Source organism: Thermobia domestica, chromosome 2 (genome assembly GCF_964235325.1).
Source record: "Thermobia domestica chromosome 2, izTheDome1.hap1.1, whole genome shotgun sequence".
In the NCBI taxonomy this organism is placed as follows: Eukaryota; Metazoa; Arthropoda; class Insecta; order Zygentoma; family Lepismatidae; genus Thermobia; species Thermobia domestica.
In genome coordinates this window covers 13,013,516-13,036,680 of record NC_137455.1, presented here as the reverse complement: position 1 = coordinate 13,036,680, position 23,165 = coordinate 13,013,516, and the positions used below count along the sequence as shown (strand labels likewise).

General features: G+C 36.3%; 2 protein-coding genes across 2 annotated transcripts in view; both read right to left on the bottom strand.

The window, feature by feature from the left end:
* Positions 1 to 22,215, bottom strand: part of LOC145670203 (ethylmalonyl-CoA decarboxylase-like) — a 41,042-nt gene extending 18,827 nt beyond the window's left edge. Inside the window, exons 1-2 of the mRNA XM_081738583.1 lie at positions 22,198 to 22,215; positions 12,009 to 12,120 (exon numbers count right to left, since the gene is read on the bottom strand). The gene's annotated coding sequence lies outside the window, so the exon portion shown is untranslated. The remainder of the gene's footprint in view (positions 1 to 12,008; positions 12,121 to 22,197) is intronic.
* On the bottom strand, positions 21,829 to 22,961 carry LOC145670209 (E3 ubiquitin-protein ligase PPP1R11-like). Its single transcript, XM_081738589.1, has one exon. It carries the CDS (start codon positions 22,572 to 22,574, stop codon positions 22,233 to 22,235), a length of 342 nt encoding a protein of 113 aa, XP_081594715.1. The 5' UTR covers positions 22,575 to 22,961; the 3' UTR covers positions 21,829 to 22,232.
* Positions 22,962 to 23,165: the final 204 nt, after the last annotated feature.

Below are 23,165 nucleotides of genomic sequence, written 5' to 3'. Positions count from 1 at the left end.
AAATAATAAAGAAAGAACCCAATTCAAGAACAACATGGACAATGAAAACAAGGAAGTGTGAATTCATATAAAACATTATGATTGGGAGAATTCGTGATCTTTTTACCGATGGTCCTCGCCCATCGTGGACATTCTGATTGTTAGTCTTTGGGCTGTTGGTCGCCACTCAGACAGTACAAGACTCACTTTTATTGTCTTGAAAGTTGATTCAAAAACAGAGACAAAATGTTAGCTAGTCGACGTTCACAATTGTAGTCAGAGACCAACAGACAGCTCGTAATCGGATCAACACACCATAGAGAGGAAGAGAGAGAGAGAGAGAACACGACCGCTGTCAGGTTCATCGCCGCAGATCAACAAGTCACCCCGAAGATAAAGAAGGCTGAGGTGTTCTAGTACCAGTTGGAATAAAAAGGTTAGTCTTGTTTATATGTGATGTGTTCCATGGCAAATCGTGTATTCTGCTAAGACACTTGAAAACATACACACTCAAACATTCGAAAAGAATTGAAATCACATTAAACTTATTCAACCAATTGCATTTATGTTTTTCATTTGTACATTACACAGCGGCGTTAGGTTGATTTGGAGTTATTACTCGCAATAGAGTGTGAGTGGATATCGCTTACTCTCATTGATATTGGAAATAAATAGTTTTGTCGCCCCTAAATCATACCAGAGAGAGGAGGAAGCGAAATTAAAGACAATAATATTTGAATATATATATATACAGAGCGTTCAAAAAGTCTCTTATATACCTGAATTGTCACATATTCAAGTCAACGAGAAAATTACTTTATTCAAAATTTATTATATTTTATGGCATAAAAGCTCTATGTACAGCATACACAACATTTTAACACACATTTTCACAGCAAATGTTGGAAATGTCCCCCATGAGCTTCCAAACTTTGACTTGCCACGATTCAGGTGTATAGAGACTTTTTCAACGCTCTGTACGAAAATTATAGTAGTATAAATGTTTATGCTACTTCTTCCTCTCAGGTCAGCAATCATTCGATTGATTTGACGCAGCTTTCCAGTCTTTTCTATCCTGAGCCAGACTTTTCTTTTCCAAGTACTTTTTCTTACCTACATCTTGTATTATTGTTTGACGCATTTTCCACTCTTTCCTATCCTGAGCCAGACTCTTCTTTTCCAAGTACTTTTTCTTCCCTACATCTTGTATTATCGTTTGACGCAGCTTTCTACTCTTCCCTATCCTGAGCCAGACTGTTCTTTACCAAGTACTTTTTCTTTCCTACATCTTGTATTATTGTCTGACGCAGCTTTCCACTCTTCCCTATTCTGAGCCAGACTGTTCTTTACCAAGTACTTTTTCTTCCTTACATCTTGTATTATTGTTTGACGCAGCTTTCTACTCTTCCCTATCCTGAGCCAGACTGTTCTTTACCAAGTACTTTTTCTTTCCTACATTTTGTATTATTGTCTGACGCAGCTTTCCACTCTTCCCTATTCTGAGCCAGACTGTTCTTTACCAAGTACTTTTTCTTCCCTACCTCTTGTATTATTGTTTGACGCAGCTTTCCACTCTTCCCTATCCTGAGCCAGACTGTTCTTTACCAAGTACTTTTTCTTCCCTACATCTTGTATTATTGTTTGACGCAGCTTTCTACTCTTCCCTATCCTGAGCCAGACTTTTCTTTACCAAGTACTTTTTCTTTCCTACATCTTGTATTATTGTTTGACGCAGCTTTCTACTCTTCCCTATCCTGAGCCAGACTGTTCTTTACCAAGTACTTTTTCTTTCCTACATTTTGTATTATTGTCTGACGCAGCTTTCCACTCTTCCCTATTCTGAGCCAGACTGTTCTTTACCAAGTACTTTTTCTTCCCTACATCTTGTATTATTGTTTGACGCAGCTTTCTACTCTTCCCTATCCTGAGCCAGACTGTTCTTTACCAAGTACTTTTTCTTTCCTACATTTTGTATTATTGTCTGACGCAGCTTTCCACTCTTCCCTATTCTGAGCCAGACTGTTCTTTACCAAGTACTTTTTCTTCCCTACATCTTGTATTATTGTTTGACGCAGCTTTCTACTCTTCCCTATCCTGAGCCAGACTGTTCTTTACCAAGTACTTTTTCTTTCCTACATTTTGTATTATTGTCTGACGCAGCTTTCCACTCTTCCCTATTCTGAGCCAGACTGTTCTTTACCAAGTACTTTTTCTTCCCTACATCTTGTATTATTGTTTGACGCAGCTTTCCACTCTTCCCTATCCTGAGCCAGACTGTTCTTTACCAAGTACTTTTCTTCCCTACATCTTGTATTATTGTTTGACGCAGCTTTCTACTCTTCCCTATCCTGAGCCAGACTTTTCTTTACCAAGTACTTTTTCTTTCCTACATCTTGTATTATTGTCTGACGCAGCTTTCTACTCTTCCCTATTCTGAGCCAGACTGTTCTTTACCAAGTACTTTTTCTTCCCTACATCTTGTATTATTGTTTGACGCAGCTTTCCACTCTTCCCTATCCTGAGCCAGACTGTTCTTTACCAAGTACTTTTTCTTCCCTACATCTTGTATTATTGTTTGACGCAGCTTTCTACTCTTCCCTATCCTGAGCCAGACTTTTCTGTACCAAGTACTTTTTCTTTCCTACATCTTGTATTATTGTCTGACGCAGCTTTCCACTCTTCCCTATCCTGAGCCAGACTGTTCTTTACCAAGTACTTTTTCTTCCCTACATCTTGTATTATTGTTTGACGCAGCTTTCTACTCTTCCTTATCCTGAGCCAGACTGTTCTTTACCAAGTACTTTTTCTTTCATATATCTTGTATTGTCTGACGCAGGTTTCCACTCTTCCCTATCCTGAGCCAGACTGTTCTTTACCAAGTACTTTTTCTTTCCTACATCCGGTATTGTTGTTTGACACAGCTTTCCACTCTTCCCTATTCTGAGCCAGATTTTTCATTCCCATGTACTTTTCTCCCTACATCTTGTATTATTGTCTGATGCATTCGCCGCATATCAACAAGTCACCCCGAAGATAAAGAAGGCTGAGGTGTTCTAGTACCAGTTGGAATAAAAAGGTTAGTCTTGTTTATATGTGATGTGTTCCATGGCAAATCGTGTATTCTGCTAAGACACTTGAAAACATACACACTCAAACATTCGAAAAGAATTGAAATCACATTAAACTTATTCAACCAATTGCATTTATGTTTTTCATTTGTACATTACACAGCGGGGTTAGGTTGATTTGGAGTTATTACTCGCAATAGAGTGTGAGTGGATATCGCTTACTCTCATTGATATTGGAAATAAATAGTTTTGTCGCCCCTAAATCATACCAGAGAGAGGAGGAAGCGAAATTAAAGACAATAATATTTGAATATATATACAGAGTGAATCAAAAGTCTGGACACGGTGGAATAAATCGAGAACTTAACTTCGAATCGAAAAACCAAAAAACACGTGTTTAGTAATATTAAAAAAACTATCTGATGAAACCAAACTCGACCCTCTAGACCCACCCCCTGGGGGCTAGGGTGGGGTCAACTTTGATATTTCAAATGGAAACCCCAATTTTTTATTGCAGATTTGGATTCTACGGCCCAAACTATGTAAGGTTTCATCAACACTTTTCCGTCGATTCATTATATGGCGCCATAATCGGCGAAAGTAAATTAACTGTTTGGGGTGAAAAAGAAAGACATTTTGCTAGACCGAGAATCGTTACCAACAGATCCGTCACCGTTAACGACCTGCCACTTATAAACGAATCGCTCAGGTGAACGTCGCTTTAACATGTGAATGAACGAACGAGCAATGCTATCCCAATGTTGCAATCCCATGCCACGTGCCACTAAACGTGTAATAATTCACACATCCATACGTTGCATGTGAGAAGAGAAAACAATAATGAAACGAATAACACACACACACACTCACACACAGGTATCAATTCTTGTACAAATGCCCCACTATAATGCCCAAATTACAAGTTACGCCTATAACCTTCGTCATGTCTATCCCGAACGAAAGTTCGATCAACGTACTTAAGAGGACTACATGCCAGGAAAATGAAATGAAATTTTAGAGTTTTAGGTCCCACGATTTTGCCGGTTAGGCTAAAGGAGACGGTGATTATGAGAGAGATGAATGAAATGGTGGAATTAAGGAAGTGGGAGGAAACGGGAGATCCCCGAGAAAACCCACGCACACGGTGTTTGTCCACCACAAAGTTCATTTGCGGGAGCAGGTTTTGAACCCAGGACCCCAAGCACCAGAGGTGAACGCTCTACCACTGAGCCACCGTGGCCCCATCCATGCCACGTAATTAAGGTGGTACCATACATATGTATTGAAATGTGCACTCTGTTCATACAATGCTCTTTAGTGGTAACTCCTTTAGTTTTGAAATTATATAGAAACGACAGAATCTAATCTTGTCCAGGATCCGATGTGATCAATTTATTGATGACACATTAATAATGTCGTATTTACGATTTTGTTTCGGGAGGGGCTTTGCCTGGAAATGTGAAAATTCTGCAAGATATTTCATTTACTTTACAATACTAAGTAAGATCTCGGGGGGGCTTAAGCCCGGAAGCCACCCCCTAAATACGCCCCTGCACATTATAGACATTTAAAAATTAAAGGATGAAAGGATTAAAAATAAAAATAAAACATACTACTACAGACTACTACCCCTTACAGACTACTACTACTATCACTACTACTGCTACTACTACAACAACTACTACTACTAATGCTACAATTCCTATTACTACTACTACAACTACTAGCAGATAATAATATAATATACTATAATAATAATAATAATAATAATAATAATAATAATAAGAAGAAGAAGAAGAAGAAGAAGAAGAGAAAGAAGAAGAAGTTATGAAAGAATTCAATAATGATTTCACCAATCTAAAACTATGCGAGACGAGACTGGGAGCAGTCTCGTGAGTCGCAGTCCAACTATTCGCACAAGTCAGGCGAAATGATGGCGAAAATCATGATGCCGTCGCTTCGGGGGACGACGTCGTGCCACTGCTGGGCCAAGACAACCGTCTGTCTCATAGCTGCCGTTCCTGAACAGCGGCGGGGCCGTCACGGTGTTCGCTGCCAAGCCGACAAATAGGCAGCCGCCTTTGAACCAGCACTAGCACACCCTTTTCGCTGCTGTCACCCAATAATCGACGACGGTCGGACAAACTTCGTCGGCAATTGTTCATGGTGAACGTTTCGGTTCCAAAACGTAATAGAGGTTCGGATCTCACTTTCAACTGTAGGTCCCGTCTCTCTCGTCCCACTGCGGAAAAGGAACGATAAACACCCTAACAAACCCAATAGTCACACATTTTCTTTTGTTTTTTGATCATATGTATACTTCTTTCATCACGTCCACAGCATTGAAGCTAATTAAAGTTCATATAGGAAGTTCTCCTGATTTCGCCATTACAGCGCACGTCACACAGCGACAACGATGTTTCGACTAAATCTTATACAAGTTTGTGCGCAGAATCCCACTCTGCAATAAGAAATAAAAGCTTCCATTTCAAATCTTTCAGCTAACCCCACCTAGCGGTAGGGTGCAGTATCGTGTTTGGTACCATTGAATAACTTTGTTGATCCGACGCGTATTTCTCAAAATACTGCACCTTGTACAGACGGTCGGAGCTAATATCAAGCTCATAAACGAAGAGGGGAGCATCTAATTTCGCCGATTACAGCATGATATCACACATCGACGAAAAAGTTTTGATTATACCTTACATTATTTGGGATGCAGTCTCCGAATCTTCAATAAAACATTGGAGTTCCCATTTGAAAAATCCAGAAGGTGGGTGCGGAGTGTTGTGTTTGATATCATCGGATAGCTTCTTGAAACATATTAAATACGTTTTTTTGCGCTTTTATGATCAGAAGTGTATTTCTCCAGTTACTCTACCGTGGCAAAACTTTTGGTTCACCCGTTATTTCAAACATAAATTAGCTTGACAGTTACAGGCTATTTTTGATAATTTCACACCATTCGAACATTTGCACGTTATAGGGCCAATTCTACACTATCTTGATATCTTTTAATCGTCAGATAAGATAACACTGGTCGCAGTGGTCATGTGTTATTTTGTGTAAGATGAGATCTACTACGCGATAAGGTTGGATCATTCCGATAATTTATCTTTATCAGAGAATGGTACAATCGACCCTAATGAATGTCATATTTTAGCGATTAGAAAACAGTTATATCAATACATTTTCATCTTAGACACAGAAGTCAAAAAACACCATAGTGCAATAAGCAGATACTTCAATAGCTATACTTTTCTTCAATTTTCCTTTTACTTTTAATTCTTTTATTTTTTGTCCTCTACTCGCCGCTTTTGAATTTTCTGGTTTGCAACACTGATACTGCCCGAAGCCCGAATGAAGAAGGTGTGCCTTTCTCTGTGTCTTCTGTCTCTGTGTAGTGTGCTTCTATCCAGTGACGAGAAGGAACAGAGAAGTGAACCAGTGACACTCAACGAGAACAGAGGTCGGAAATATTACCAAGCTCATGAAATGGGAATATTTAGGGGCCATTTATTTTCCCCGATTACTGCGCCATGTTATGCATCGACGGAAAAGTGTTGATGAAACTTTACATAGTTTGGGCCGTAGAATCCAAATCTGCAATAAAAAATTGGGGTTTCCATTAGAAATTTCAAAATTGACCCCACTCCAAGCCCCAGGGGCTGGGTCTAGAGGGTCAAGTTTGGTTTCATCAGATAGATTTTTTAATATTACTAAACACGTGTTTTTTGATTTTTCGATCCGAAGTTAAGTTCTCGATTTATTCCACCGTGCCCAGACTTTTGATTCACTCTGCATATATATATATATATATATATATATATATATATATATATATATATACAGAGCGTTCAAAAAGTCTCTTATATACCTGAATTGTCACATATTCAAATCAACGAGAAAATTACTTTATTCAAAATTTATTATATTTTATGGCATAAAAGCTCTATGTACAGGGCGTAGCATACATACACATTTTCACAGCAAATGTTGGAAATGTCCCCCATGAGCCTCCAAACTTTGACTTGCCATTCAGATGTATAGAGACTTTTTGAACGCTCTGTACGAAAATTAGAGTAGTATAAACGTTTATGCTACTTCTTCCTCTCAGGTCAGCAATCATTCGATTGATTTGACGCAGCTTTCCAGTCTTTTCTATCCTGAGCCAGACTTTTCTTTTCCAAATACTTTTTCTTCCCTACATCTTGTATTATTGTTTGACGCATTTTCCACTCTTTCCTATCCTGAGCCAGATTCTTCTTTTCCAAGTACTTTTTCTTCCCTACATCTTGTATTATCGTTTGACGCAGCTTTCTACTCTTCCCTACCCTGAGCCAGACTGTTCTTTACCAAGTACTTTTTCTTCCCTACATCTTGTATTATTGTTTGACGCAGCTTTCCACTCTTCCCTATCCTGAGCCAGACTGTTCTTTACCAAGTACTTTTTCTTTCCTACATCTTGTATTATTGTCTGACGCAGCTTTCCACTCTTCCCTATTCTGAGCCAGACTGTTCTTTACCAAGTACTTTTTCTTCCCTACATCTTGTATTATTGTCTGACGCAGCTTTCCACTCTTCCCTATCCTGAGCCAGACTGTTCTTTACCAAGTACTTTTTCTTTCCTACATCCGGTATTGTTGTTTGACACAGCTTTCCACTCTTCCCTATCCTGAGCCAGATTTTTCATTCTCATGTACTTTTCTCCCTACATCTTGTATTATTGTCTGACGCTTTTTGCACTCTTCCTAATCCTGAGCAAGATTCTTGACACTACTTTCCACTTTTCCCTATCCTGAGCCAGACTTTTCTTTTCCTACACCTTGTATTATTGTTTGACACAGCTTTCTACTTTTCCCTATCCTGAGTGAGACTTTTCGTCTTATTTTCTTTTTTCTTTTCTTTTTTTTTTTTTTAATATATATTTCAGATTTATCAACAAATGAATTCTTTTATCTTTGATTATGAATCCTCTACCTATCTGGTCTTCTATCACGGTCCGAAGATAGAAGAATTCATTTGCTGATAAATATAGAATATATAAAAGTATAGAAGACAGACTAATGTACTATAATGACTGCGGCGACTCGTGAAGCCTGGACTCTACACCAATCATAGAACTGCTTTTTCTCACGTGTCGTGCATGAATCGGAAGAATTCGGTACGATTCGTGGAGCGGTCTTCCGAACGCACGCTTGAGAAAAAGTGAAAACAGCAGGAGTGCACCAACAACACTGCCAAACTTAGAGAATATTGCAAACAACAACAACAACAACAACAACAACAAAAAAAAAAACTAACAATTATTCGAATTAAAGGATAACAATTATAACGGCAAATATATAAAATAATAGCAAAAACAAGAATAAAAACAAAACGAAACTTAGCGGCAATCCGACAACACTGTACTCTCAGATGTTCTCCGTACAATACGCGATGACACTGGCAAAATTTGGGGGTTGAGACCGGGACACACACTCGCGTTCTATTGGGTGGTGAAATTGGTAAATCTAGGTTAAGCTTCACGGCTCGTGGTGACTACTATAATACTTGTATAGTCATGTCCAAAATGACTGTCGCATATCTATAACTGTCTTCTTGTAAGAATATGATTTGATAATGATTTTGTAGGGTACTTTTAATACCGATACTACGTATATAATCGGGAAATGTATATTTATGGTAAATTTCATACGAAAAGAATGATAAATATGAAAATCAGAGTGAGTAAAACAACATGTTGCTAAATGGACAAGAACGTTTTATTTTCGTTTTATTGTTCTTTATTTACTGCTCTTTTAACATGAAATTTACCACATAAATGTCTTTACCCATTATACCCATACTAAAATAAATACCGGGCGAATTCGTTGAGTGGAATTGAGTTGATTTTATAGAGTAGCGTCCCTGTCAGCAGCGAGGCTATATGAGACATGGGCCTACTGATTAACGTGGAATCCGAACCACATGAGCGGGCGAATTCGTTATCAGATTAAATTCCTACAACAACATATTTACAGACATGCGACAATAATTTGGATAAGAGAAAAGATCACTAGGAACAGCAAGTGACTACTCGTACTGATAAAATTTATGTAATTCTTATATTTCCCTTATTAATACAAATAATAATAATAATAATATAGTAAACAAACAAACAAAAAAAAAAATGCCTATGTTTGTTCCTGAGGAAGAGTGTCAGAGTGTAGCACTCAAAATATTGGGGGGAAAATTACTGAGGAACATTAACAGGTGAGTAATCCATTATACAAAAACTATACCATCATGGATAGTTTGTAACAAATGTAGTAGCTTCCAATACCTTTCAAAGCCGCAGTAAATGACTGAAATAAGAACATTAATGCATTTGAAGCTATTACATTTGATACAAATTATCTCTCATGCTATGGCTTCTGTATTTCGTTATCAGAATGTTACAGGTAAGTTTAACCATACTTACAATGACTTTTATATACAGAAAGCCATAAGATGATATTAAAACAATGTGCGCTTATGTATATAAATTAGTCACTGACGAAGGTGGGAGTTCCCATTGAAAATTTAGACATTAATAAATATTTAGAAGCATTCCGTTTAAATTAATATTTCAAATCAAGTTTGAGGGCAAAATTAGTTTGAGCGGGATGAAAATACACCAGTGAGAATAAATAAATAAATATATATATATATTCTTTAAACTTCGGTGAATTTTTGTTCTACCACTGGGGATATCTGTAGTAATGTTTAAGTCGGTATTAAAAAAACATTTAAAGCGTCCTGTTATTCAGTTGACCAGACAGTTCCAACACGCAACATCCGTGCTAACCATTAGGAGTTTTTATTTCTACCAAGAAATATACAGAGTGTTTCAAAACAACACCGACCGTGCACAAATGTTTTCTTACGGAGTTTTAGGCTGCCGAAAACATGAAAAACTGAACTTTAAAGGTACATAGCTCGAAAACAATGGGACCTATCGTAGTCGGGTCGACTTCACTTAAGAACTAATATTTGTGCTATCCAAAAATCCGTTTCCGAATCCTAAGATACTCACGCAACAATTTTTATAGAGGGGATTTGGCTACGGGCATTTAATTTGAAATATTCATTAACTACCTCTATGAAAAATTATTGCGGAAGTACCGCAGGACTCTGAAACATGGATATTTGGATTGGGTACATACTAGTTACTAAATAAAGTCTTGATCCGACTAAGGTAGGTCTCATAGTGTTGGAACTATGGACCTTTAAAGTTGCACTTTATAATTTTTTGGGCAGCATATAACTCTAAAAGAAAGCATTTGTGCACCCAGGATGATCTATACTTTTCGTCTTACCTTGTTATCAAGAATCACCTTATAAATGTTGTCGGTATTGTTTTGAAACATCCTGTATATCAACTGACAAATTTATTTTTCTTACTGTTGTAGCTGTTGCTCTTTCCTTTAGAAGTGCATAGTTATTTACATACAAGAATTTTAACGACAAGGCATTATTATTTTCAATTCAAGGAATTCATGATTTCTGCCACTATAAATAAGTTTCAAACTTAACGTGTTAGAGGCAACTGCATAATACAATATGTTCTGCAGATTAAGCATTTACTCTTTCACCAATGAAAACTAAGATTATTCGTTGAAACTCTGGTCAACTGAACAACAGGACACTTTAGATGAGTTTTTTTTTAACGTTAAGCTTCTTTAACACTTGAGACTTTCCTAATAATTTGCTGCTCCCATCTAAGTTCGAAACAGGGTGAAAAAAAGATTATTTTTAAAAATCACTTTTGTTGATTTTTTTTTTTTTTTTATTTAAATCACATCTTTCTCTTCGTATAATAGAAGTCACGAACTGAAGAAAAAATACTAGGAATTAGTATTAAATATTAATTATGCCATTTAAGTGAAGTATCGGGGTTGAATTATGAATTTATTCCCAATCGTTAACCTATTTCAATCCCAAACAATGTTTCTTAAGCATTAAGGAAAAAGTACAGCAACGTTATCAACATGACACTTTTTCACTGATATCTCGCAGGGGCATATTTTTAAAAATCGGAACTAGCTTGCGGCACAAAATACATAAATTTCTCCTACTTATAACATCTTTAAAAAAAAAAAAAAAAAAAAAAAAAAAAAAAAAAAAAAAAAAAAAAAAAAAACTCTAAATACGCTGCTATTATTTGGAAACAAACAGATGTGCACACAAAAGAATTTTTGGCTTAAAAGTCGATGGTGATTTCTCCAGTGGAATAGTTAACGATTTAAAAATCTTGTGTTATGAAGAGAAGAAAGCAGGATTGCCCTGTTACCCGTTCAAAACGGAATTTTCCCTACTGCATGAAACACTCGTTTTCATACTGTGCTGTACATACATTTGAGTCTCATTGTATTATGATTATTATCTTCCATAATCGAAATTAACAGAACAGAAACGAGATTTTACATATTTTCACTTTAAATTAATTTATTTCGGAGTTTGATTTAAATCAACGATTTTTATTTTAAAAAAATCAAGTGATTTAAATCAATCCACCCTGACCCGAAAAGTGATCTTTCCAAATTAAATAATTTTCCCCCACTCCTTCCATTAAGATGCTTAAACACACTTTACATGGTACTATGCAATGCCTTCCTATCCAAGCTTGATTCCCTTGGTTCCAGAGCACGAAAATAGTTACGAAATAGACATTTAAAAAATTACGAGGAAATACATATACGTAATATTGACAATTAGATATACAGTGGAACTTCTCTCAGCGACCAGCTCTTTTAACGAAACGTGCGGTAATTGTATAATAAGGTTCCACGATATACTAATATGAAAATTTTAGTTAGCAGAATCTGAACAACCAAACTGAAAATATGCAATACTAATCTTAAAACTAGGCGTAAATCAGAAAATGAAAACAAAAAAAATAAAATAGCATGCAAAGGAAAAATAGAAGCAAAAACTAACCAGCAAAGGTAATGTGCTATGAAAATGTGAGCAAACTTCACGTGGCAAAAGACTATAGATACAGCAAATAAGCAATCGAGAAATAACCACTCTCCAACCAAAAGATGCCGATCTGAAATAAAAGCATTTACTATTTTAACTCCTTCACTTCAAAAAAGTTCCCCAGTTATCTTTAAACCTTAAAATTTACGTGTCGGCAAATTTCAGACTAGTTAATGACATCATAGGATATCTACTAATGTGGTCCAAAACAATTCAACTTAAATCTAAATGCCTGGATACCCAACAATTTTGTTATATTTGATAATATAATCCATGAGGTAAAATTTCAACATTCAACGTCCTAGAAAGAGACGACGACAGTACTCCAGAATGTGTATTTTAGAAATCTCGAAATATTGCATTTTGTGTGTGTGGGATGGGTGGGTGAATGTATGTAATTATTGTCCCAGTTTCCCGGTAAAAGGAAAGAAGCTCGGCTAAATATAGCTGAAGAATTAAAATCTAATGTTGTTCCTAAAAACCAATTCTGATTCACCGGAAAGGCTAAATTTTAAATAATGTACGAACATGTGGGATTCGCAAAAAGGGGTGGATTACCATTATTAGTTTCGTGTGCGGACAGAGAAAAAATCTACCTTAAGTTCCAAAACTCGCGTACGACAGGACCAAATACTGGAATGAGCTTTGACATTAAGTCGTACAGGCTCAAAACAGGAAGCATGGACTCTAAGGAAATCCTACTGTGGCTGGTATTTTGCCACCACATTCTAAAAGTATTCTTAGAAAAGTCTTTACATTATAGTTTAGATTTTAACATAACATCGCACTGTTCAAAAAGCTCAGAGTAGCGTGGAACTCAACTGTTCGAGATAATTATACAGTATTCAATGTTTCAACTGGAGAGGAATACTTACAAATTACTACTTTGGTTCCGGTGGTAAAGTATAACAGTGTATATATAGGCCGCCAGAAAACTGTATACACTCTTTGCCATCCTGTATCAAGACACTGGCATTGACAATTCGATTGTTAGCTGGGTTGGTGGTTCAGTACCAAACTCCCTTCTCAACTGACGCTGCACTTCGATGGCATTCCCAAATCTGATAGAACACTTCAAAATGTACTTACGCTGCTCGAACGTCCAGCGTGCTCCTGCCATTTTCTTATCTCACTAACCATGCTGAGTACTACAACATACTTCAATTTCAGAACAATTGTCAATGCCAGTATCCTGATACAGGTTGACAAAGAGTGTATGCATTTTTCTGGCGGACTTTGTATATATAACCCTAGAGATGACTATATGGAGTTCTTTAAATTCACATCGTTAGTGTTAGGACATCTACTGAAAACTGTTCGCTGGAGAGCGCCTGGACCAATACATCATGCTTGCTGGAAACCCAAAATTTATATACGGGTCGTTTAGAGCAGCACGGATTTTAATATAGGTCACATGGTCACTCGTTATCCAAAAACAACTAAAATCATAACATTAGTATTAATTGACACTTTTTTAAATGCTTTTATATATATATATATATATATATATATATATATATATAACGCCACAGCCAAGCTAACCAGTGTTTGGGAGCTGAGACTGAAGAGAACTGTGGTTACGCACATTCATGAGTTAGACGAAACTTGGCAACATAGCAACGGATGGATTTTGGCTGCAGATTTTCAATCTCGAATTAGTCCCAGAAGCGACAGTCCTATTAGCGACAGGAACTGTTATCTGTCCTATGAGCGACAGATTCATTTACATTGAGATGATGGAAGATGATAGGATTCCATCTCGTAAAATATGTTTGCCTCTGGCGTTATTAGCGCCCGAACAACCTTGGTATGAAATATGTACGTGCCAGTGATACTGTTCGTCAAATATATTTTTCCTCTACTGTGAGTGCAAATAAAACACTTTAATTTTGATATCAAAACTTAACGAAACAATAGGGACATTTCCATGAAAAGTATATTCCTATGTAATTATTGAAAATCCAGTTGTAATATCCCCTTTCTTCAAAAGCTCTGCTTTATGTACTTAATTTGATTCAAATCTAATTACTCACTAAGCACAGTAATTTATTTTATTTTGAAAAAGTTAAACATGTAAGAGTTTCGCTAACTATCTACTTTTTAGACTTCCTAAGACTCTATGAATAAAATGAAAAAAAAAAAAAAAAGTCAATGATAAAAGACAGCTTTTGAGATCCCTTACATCTGATTGGATATTCTCAACGAATCCCACCAATTACAATGCAGTTCACTCTAAACAATCCAAAAGATAAACACACTCTTTAAACTACCTTCCCCCCTATTGTAAGCTCTAAAACGTAAACTAATTGCTTAATTTGCTTTTCTCCCTTGTTTTGACTTATACATAAAAGCTTGTTGTGTAGCAATCTAAAATAATCCCTTATAACTAGACGAACTGTTAAGTCCTGCGAGAGATTTGTAACTTGTGTAATAATTTCTTCGAATACACGTGTTTTTTAGATTTCTTTTGATATCCTCAAATGGTGAACAACTTTTTTCCATGGGCGCCCGATGGGAAGGCAGGGGTCGCCCCCCTGGCTCACAAAAATGTATACGTAATATAGCAAACCAAGTATATTAAATACCAGATATACCAGACGTGATACAGCAACCACGGAAATGTCCCTCCCTAGAAAATTTTCTTCGGGCGCCCCTACCTCTTTCTGATTTCCTTCTTATGCCATAAACGTATTCAATCTAAACTTATGCTCCGTATCATTTTAACATGATTTTTTAATTATATTAGAATCATAGACAAAGGGGGAACTACTCTAAATATTTAGTTAGTTTTCCCCTTGATGTATTCATAGAAATTAACTCAAAAATAAAATATTAGGAAAAAACCGTATAAAAGATTGTTAATGTAATGAGAGCATTTTCATGTATTAAATTCAGATAGAGCGAAATTTTTCATAGTACATTTTGTTATGTTCTAAATCACATTAGCATAAAACAAGTTAAAGAAGAGTGAACCTTATCTTCTTCCATTATCTTAGTATGAACGAATCGGTGACTGATAGGGCAGTTAACAGATCGAATCGGTCGCACATTGGACAGTTAACAGTTCCTGTCGTTAATAGGACTGTCGCAAGCGGGAAGACACCTTCAATCTCATAGCTTTAACATTACTTCTACCTTCAGAGCTGCGAGAGTTAAGGGTGTGTTACAACTAATTCTATTGGGAATGGGCTTAGTAATGTTAAGACCTGATGCATTCGGCGTTGTGTACTGTCTGACGGAACACTGCTAGGGACACAAATAGCTTACATATACCGCCCTTTGCTCTCTCACATTAGTTGAATCCACCCGATAGATGGTACATGTTAGATGAGCTACTGGCAAGAATACAACCCACGTAACATAACAAATATTAAAAGCGTGTGCGAAAGGTGAGAATAGGTAAGCACCAGTTCTGTACGCTGTAACAAATTTATCTTTTCGCTTTTTCTGTATCTTATTCGATGGAGAAAACACATAAAATAAAATTGGAACAAATGTCTTGAAACACTTTAGTAAGGAAAAAATCCATAGCTTGTCAGAAATCATTCAAATAATGAAATGAGTTTTGTTGTATTAGGAAAACTGACTGGATCTAAACATTTGCGCTGACTTTCATTATAAGCTTATAATTGACTAATGCATTTTATATACATTTTTTAGATCTTACAAACTTATTTGGCGCAAGCAACTAATTTTCTCTTTCAAAACAGAAAAACAAGTAAATTTCGTTCGGTACAATTTTTGCAGTAGCATTGAGCACTACCTTCTAGGTCACATAAGGGAATGAAATTTTGACAACGCTTCTCTTAGTAAATGGAATGAATATAGGGGTGCCCTGGTCTCTACACTGAACTTAAATTTTTGCAATTATAAAGTGGACAACTCTAATTGCCTATAAAGTAATCAGAAAAAAAAAAAAAAACTTACGAAAGAACAGACTGTTGAAACGTATGCCTCGAATCGTTATTTGGGTGCATTGCTGAGTATTTTTTCTGATTATTCAAAGAGGTTCTTTTAGATACTATCTATCGTTTTAGACTGAAGCTTTCCATGAAACTCTGCCTGATCGTTTACACAAAAAAAAATGGTAGTTCGGTTTTTCTAGTGGTCCACAACTTATGGACCACTCAAAGTATTATCGAAGTGCAATTATTTTATTATTTTATATTCTATCATTAGAAATGAAAAAAAAAAAAAAAAAAGTTTTGTATTGTGACTACTAGACCATCCACTTAATATTTTGATATTCGGCCTGTTGTTTTGAAAAATATTTTTAAAAATTACGCTCTCACCTATGATTAACTGACTAACCAAGAAACAATGTTCCTCTCAACTGTAAACATTCTCATTAAAAAAAAAAAAAATCATATGTGCTCCATAGTTGTTTCGAAGTTCTAGAACGATACATTGTATCAGTAAGCTTTTAGTTACAATATTTTGATTGGGGCCGCAGCGGTTCACAGGGAGTGCTCATGTGTGGTGTGGGATCTCTGGTTCGACCCCAGCTCGCGCCAAGTGGATTTTGTAAAGGACAAACATCGTGGCTGTGTTTCTCGGGGTTCTCCCGTTTCCTCATTCCATCATGACCACCACCACCATCTCCCTTAGCCTTGATGCAGAATCGTAGGACGGTAAAAAGAAATTTCATTTACAATATTTTGAAATAATATAATACGCATTTCAAGCTCCTATATCAATGCACTTATTTAATCATTTATATGAATACATTCTTCGATAAAATGCGTACCGTGTTTTATCTCTAATATAATCCATCAGAGAGATTAGTACATTTCTCCATCTCCCAATTTTACCTTTCTTGTTACTTGTCCCAACGAGATAGTGTTTCTATATCGAGCAGTAGCATGCATACGTTGCCATCAATCTACTATCCTTTACCTTCATTCTTATTTAGATATGGTACAAAAGGAACGCGCTTTCACTATTAAATATATATTACTGTATATTTTTAGATGCACTTGATCTATTCATTAAAAATTACTGATCCGAAAATCATCTAGTAGTAAACGTTTCGACAAAAAAGATAATCATTTTCATTACATATCTTTTCAAAAAACTACCGCTGACTGTGAGAATTACATCCATTGATTATCATCTTCTCAACAGTATTACTTATCTTACTTCCATTAGTTCTCCATAAAAACTAGGAGCCGCGGTGGCTCTGTGGTAGAGCGTTCACCTCTGGTAGATGGGGTCCCTCATTCGACCCCAGCCCGCACTAAGTGAACTTTGTGGTGGACAAACGCCGTGTCCGTGGATTTTTTCGAGGTTCTCCCACTTTCTTCACTCCACCATTTCATTCATTTCTCATCATCGCCGCCTCTTTTAGCCTAGCCGGCATAATCATGGGACGTAAAACTGAACGATTTCATTTCATTTGCATAAAACCACCAAAATATTCTTTTCATGAGCACTAATTGGTTTCTTATGTACCTGATTAATAATAAAGAAACACTGCTTTCCTGTGTTATCCGTTTTTATTTCACTTCACTAATACTCCCTTACCGTTAGTTTTTTTTAAAAATGTCTGATGAAGGCGGCAATAACTTTTTTTTTTGCCTAAATGTTCACTTTTAAATAATTCTGAGTACTTTTTAAAATCACTTTTTAAACGAATTGAATATGCATCCTATTAAATCAAGTAAGTTATGCAGTTGATCTATTTAACGAAATAATAAAGGTACCATCTTTATGCCAAGTTAGCAATTTTTACAAAACAATAAGTGAACATTCTTGTGCACACAAATTGGGAAGATAACATAGTAATGTAATATAGTTCTCTTCTGAACTGAACTGCGAATTATACACTACATTTAAGAATCACAAACAGGTAGAGATGATGAAACTTATTAAAGTGAAAATTCTGTTTATATACATGTACATATTATTATAAAATACTCTTAATACTACTCAATCAGGTATTGTAATCAAGATTCAGGACATATTAATTAATAATATTTCAAAAGCAAGTACATTGCTTTATGACCAAAACATTAATTATATTTTTTAAAAAAAAATGTTAATATGGACAACAGTTCGTATCGTATGATACCATTTATCTTTATGGCCAGACCTGAACATTTAACTTGTTAAGTTCTGTGCCCAGGCATGTATGAACATGATTTTATAAACAGGTCTGATTTAATACGTAAAGAAACCATTAATAGTGAATGTATTCTCAACATTAAAGAAGAAATTTTGTGAAAAATAAAATGGTGAATGCAAAACATCTTCAGAAAATATATCAGTTTACATATAGGCCCATTTTATCTTGAGCGTTATTATTGAACATTTATACCCTGGCCGGTAAACGATGATTTCTGACAGCTATTCGGCGAGCGAGCAGAAGACAGCAGGTCAACCAACCTTACGCTCAGAACCTGTCGCGTCTCCATGGTAACCACCGCACATTGCCAAACTTTCACTCACCCTCTCTCACCCTCAACGAGGAGACAGACGATTCAACCCTTGCGCGAGAAGCACATGGCAACATCGCACTCTTCAGTTGTCCTCGCGAGCTGAGCTGTCAGAAATCATCGTTCGCCGGCCAGGGTATAGTGAGTAAACTACGTTTTAATTAGCTCCAGAAATTATAATATAACGAACTAAAAAAGTTTCAGGAATGCTGTTCCATAAGGAAACAAGCACACATGAGCTCTGCCTACTTCAAGTTATTATAAATCCCAAAGAATTGAAAGGAAAAAAAAAAAAAAAAAAAAAAAAACTGGTCTATTCATAACTTAATGCTGGGTTCACTAAAACAGCTCTTTACTAATTTCACGGTAGTTTCAGTAGTTCCAAATTTATGCAAGATGCCGCAGAGCCGTCATATCTCCCTTAATATATAAAGGCTTGAGAGACTACAACTACGAAAGCTTAATATCACCAATGTGATTTTTCCTAGCAATGGAGAACTTTCTTAAAGGTTTCACATACTGGAGGCGACAATCCGTTGTTGGAATATCTACGTTCAAGATTACCATTTTTACCATTCGAATGCTCCGACGAGTCCGAATCTTATTAAAATTCGACTTGCATTAAGCAATATTTAGTCTAATGCTAAACTATTGCGTCTGAAGCCACATTTATATCCGATTACTTGAATGTAAGGAATCAATTGTGCTCAAACATTAAAAAGAAGGAAAATAAACTCGCTGGTATAACAGGGTGTCTACTGAGTTTCATTTTCAAAGTTCCACTATATTTTCAGTATATTCAGTATAACTATCAGCAAAATTCCAGTGTCTAATGATTTTTTTAAAGTTCTTTAGGAATAATCACTCTCTTGATAATTTCAGGTTTGTAATTGTTTTACCATCAAAAGAATATTTTATTTATAATAAATTTAGTTAGCCTTGATTTTTTTAAATACAATGATGTTTTTAACGTTTTTTAAAGGGCCTCCCAACTCCCCTTACAGCCCTCCACTCTACCCATTGCTTTAAATACCTAAATACAAATTGTATACAAAACTCTTGCTTTGGAAAAAGTTACAATCTCAATGGACACAAAATTGTTTCCAAGACTATTAGAACGATCACAAAAAAGTATGGTTGGCAAATTACCAGTTTCATGATTTTTTCAGTATGTGGATCAAAATTCCAGTATATTTTCAGTATTTCCAGTATCAAAATTAAATTCTAGTATAATTCAAGTATTTCCAGTATCAGCAGACACCGTGTATAATCGAGGGGTTTGCTCGAGAAAGTTTTAACCCACAAGAACCAAATTCTTGGATAAAAGCGATTAAAGTTATAAATGAATGTACAAAATCCCATCTTCTAACGACCTCCTCCTGTTTTCTTTTTAATATAACTTTATTCGATAACGTTCTTTGCTTAAATTCTTAACAATTAACAATTATTACGATGATTCAATTATTTTGAGCAGATTGCATCCTGTGTACACAAGATCGTAATGAAGTTTTCGATCATTTTCCTCAATCTTATTCCTATTTCAGACACTACCAATATTAATTGTCGCCTCAAGAGGATAATTTATGAATGTCAACATTGCCTTCTAAAATAGTAAAAATTGATTTAAGCTTTATGGCTCTTTTTAGTACAGCCCGCAGCAAAAAACCTGCAACATTAGCATGTAAGCTTATTGTGACACTACGCCTAACAGCGCAGGGAATCAACTTAAGTGGCACGAACACGTGAGAAGAAACTTCGGCGTCCTCCCCTGTACACTTATTTTGGAGCAAAAGATTTCGTCGTTTCACAATAAACTTACATGCTCACGTTGCAGGTTTTTTTTTTTTTTTTTTCTGCGGACTGTACCAAGGCAGGATTAGACCCACTACTCGGGGGTTTTCGGACCACACTAATCCAACCCAAAAAATCGCACATTAAAAGTACGCATGTTAGCCACTGAGGGTCAGAAAATCTAGAAAAAAAAAAGAGATAGTGGACAGTTATTGAAAAGGATAAGAACCCAAAACCAATAAATCTAAAATTCAAAACAAAAATAAGCAAGAGAAAAATTATCGTGTTTATGATAAAATTAGGTGACTAGTTAACATTGGCATCGCCATTTAGGTCGTTCCGCTGCTTCAAGTATCACGCATACATATGTTTTCAAGTATCACGCATACATATGTTTTCTGTTAGCTGGCGTTCGGCAGGGTTCTAAACCATTGGTAAGCATACCAATTAAGTTGTAATACAAAAAGTAATTAACCTGTCTACTCCCCCGCCCTTACTCGCTTTCACCCGGCCGGCATTACTATGTGACTTGAGTGTTGAGCTTTGACAAAGAAAGGAACCAACCTGGCTGTTAACCCACCTCCCCTGTATGTGCGGACCAGCAACCTTCCCTTGGCGTTTCTATAGAGCTCGTGATAAAGCTAGCTAATGAAGTGAAGGCAATGAAAAAAAAGAAAGAAAAAAAAAAAAAGTTGCTGTTAAGAAATTAAAAGGTATTACTCGAGCAGACGGTTCCACCAAATTTTGACATATTTCTTATATTTTCAGGATAGATTAGAGCTTTGTATTTCTTCTAGAAGCGCACTCACTAAATGAGGAACTCCATTACTACTTGCAGATCGACTTCAGGAGGGCTAGTATAAATACAGTGTGGATGTATAGCATAAAAACTACAGTGCATAAAATACGAACCAAACATGTGCTAGGTGCCCGCTAGAAACGACGGATGCTAGCGAGTAAGTGCCGGAGTGCAGCAGTGGAACCCGAGCGGCAGCGAGGGAGTGCTCCCGTAGAGAGAAGGCGCGTCAGTGACGGGGGTATACGCATAAAGGATAGTCGAAGAGTACACATATACAATACTTTCACTGTTACTCAAAATTCATTTCATTATGGTGTGCACTAACAGTAATACTTATATTCATACTCTTCTTCCTTCACGAAAAATGTTTCACATCGTATTTTGTCTATAAATTTTCTTTTTGGTAGAACCGTCTACTCGAGTGAACCCAATTAAGAACTTAATTTGCACTGGAACATTGCCTTCACTTCACATCATGGCTTCCTTAAGGCGTGGTCAAAATAATACACATTGCACTAAGAATTTCTACATCAGGATGTCAGAGGTAAGATCCCAACATTGACAGCCCTCTTTTGAAATAGCATTAGATATTTCTCCCGTAAATTTTACAAAATATAGGGATCCATGAACTACGTCAACATGTAATCTAAAATATGCCTTGCACTTCTACAAACTAACATATACACACACGTTCAAAACAGCTAAGTTTGGACAAACTGGAGGGCAATATCTGTCAGGACAGAAGAGAGAAAAATAATTTTTAAATTATTTTAATGAAAGCCCTTTATGTTAATAATACATAGGTTGAATTTCATGTTTATACGCAAGCACTTAAAACAGAAAAACATGTCGGCATGAATCAGAAAGAAATAACTTATCAGTACATGCTGGGAACATCAATACATGAAGTAAACTTCATTACATAACAGCAGGTGAAATACAAATACTAATTTCACGCTAAATATGAATGCGAGATCTATAAAGCTTTCTTTCCTGTTTCATTTCATACAAAAACACTGCTTTGGGTACACAAAGTTACAGTGGTATTGGTCACACCAAACAAATAAAAGAAAAGGAAAAACTTGGGTTTGTCAAGAACTTTGTACAGCAAAAGTCTCCTCACCTGCAATGCTTCAATCAATTAGAATATAGTAGCAATCAGTTTGAGGGAGCCGGGTTATTATTCTCTTCGTTTTCGCTTGAAGGTTCTGGTGGTTTCCTCTTCTTGTGTTCAACATGACCCTGACAATTTTCGCATTCATCATCACTACTCTCCGACGAGCTCTCGCCAAATGCACGAGGCGGTCTGTACACGCAGCAACATTTCGACTTTTTCTTATTCATGTGTTCATTATCAACAACATCTGTCCCCCACTGAACCCTCTTTTTCGGCTGTGGCTTGCGGAGTTTAAGACGAACTGTAGGAACATTCTCAGTTTCTTCCTCTTCTGATACCGTCACAGCAGATGTGCCCGCGGGAGGTGCTACCTGTTCTGCCATAGCAATTCAATTCTAAGATCAAAGAAAATAGTCACTATATTATTGTACACTGTAGCTTACACGATAGTGCCGAAAAAGAATTAAAAAGACCATTCTTCATATATCCCTACTGTCACTGAATTTCCCAAATTTGGTCTTCCCAGCATACCTAATTGGATATCACCTACTGCTAATTCCTAAATAATCTTCTCTTATGCTCTAAACCATCTTAATAGTCTTCTATTTCTTGCAAGAAGAGCTTAAATCAAAAGGTTATTAAATGTAACATGCAAATAATTTGTTTGCTACGCCGAAACCATACCAAAAATTCTTACAACTTGTTCATCGCAAGAAGTAACTCCCCACTACTCCATGTCAAATTTCACGGACTACTCAAGACGAACACCTCTTCTTCTTCTTCTTTCTGAATGTCTACGATGAGACAGCCATTCTTGCATTAGCTTATTACATCATACTTGAATTATGTAAATCTAGTATTAAAAAAGAAAATTAGGTAGTAGGCTATAATAAAATTTGCTTCAGATTGACCAGTTCAAATCAACAAGAAAACGTGTAGGTCAAATTTTCGTGTACCACTCGAAATAACTGTTG

Bases quoted from the DNA above. Each gene is read 5' to 3' on its own strand.
- LOC145670209 (XM_081738589.1), bottom strand. From the start codon at position 22,574: ATGGCAGAACAGGTAGCACCTCCCGCGGGCACATCTGCTGTGACGGTA.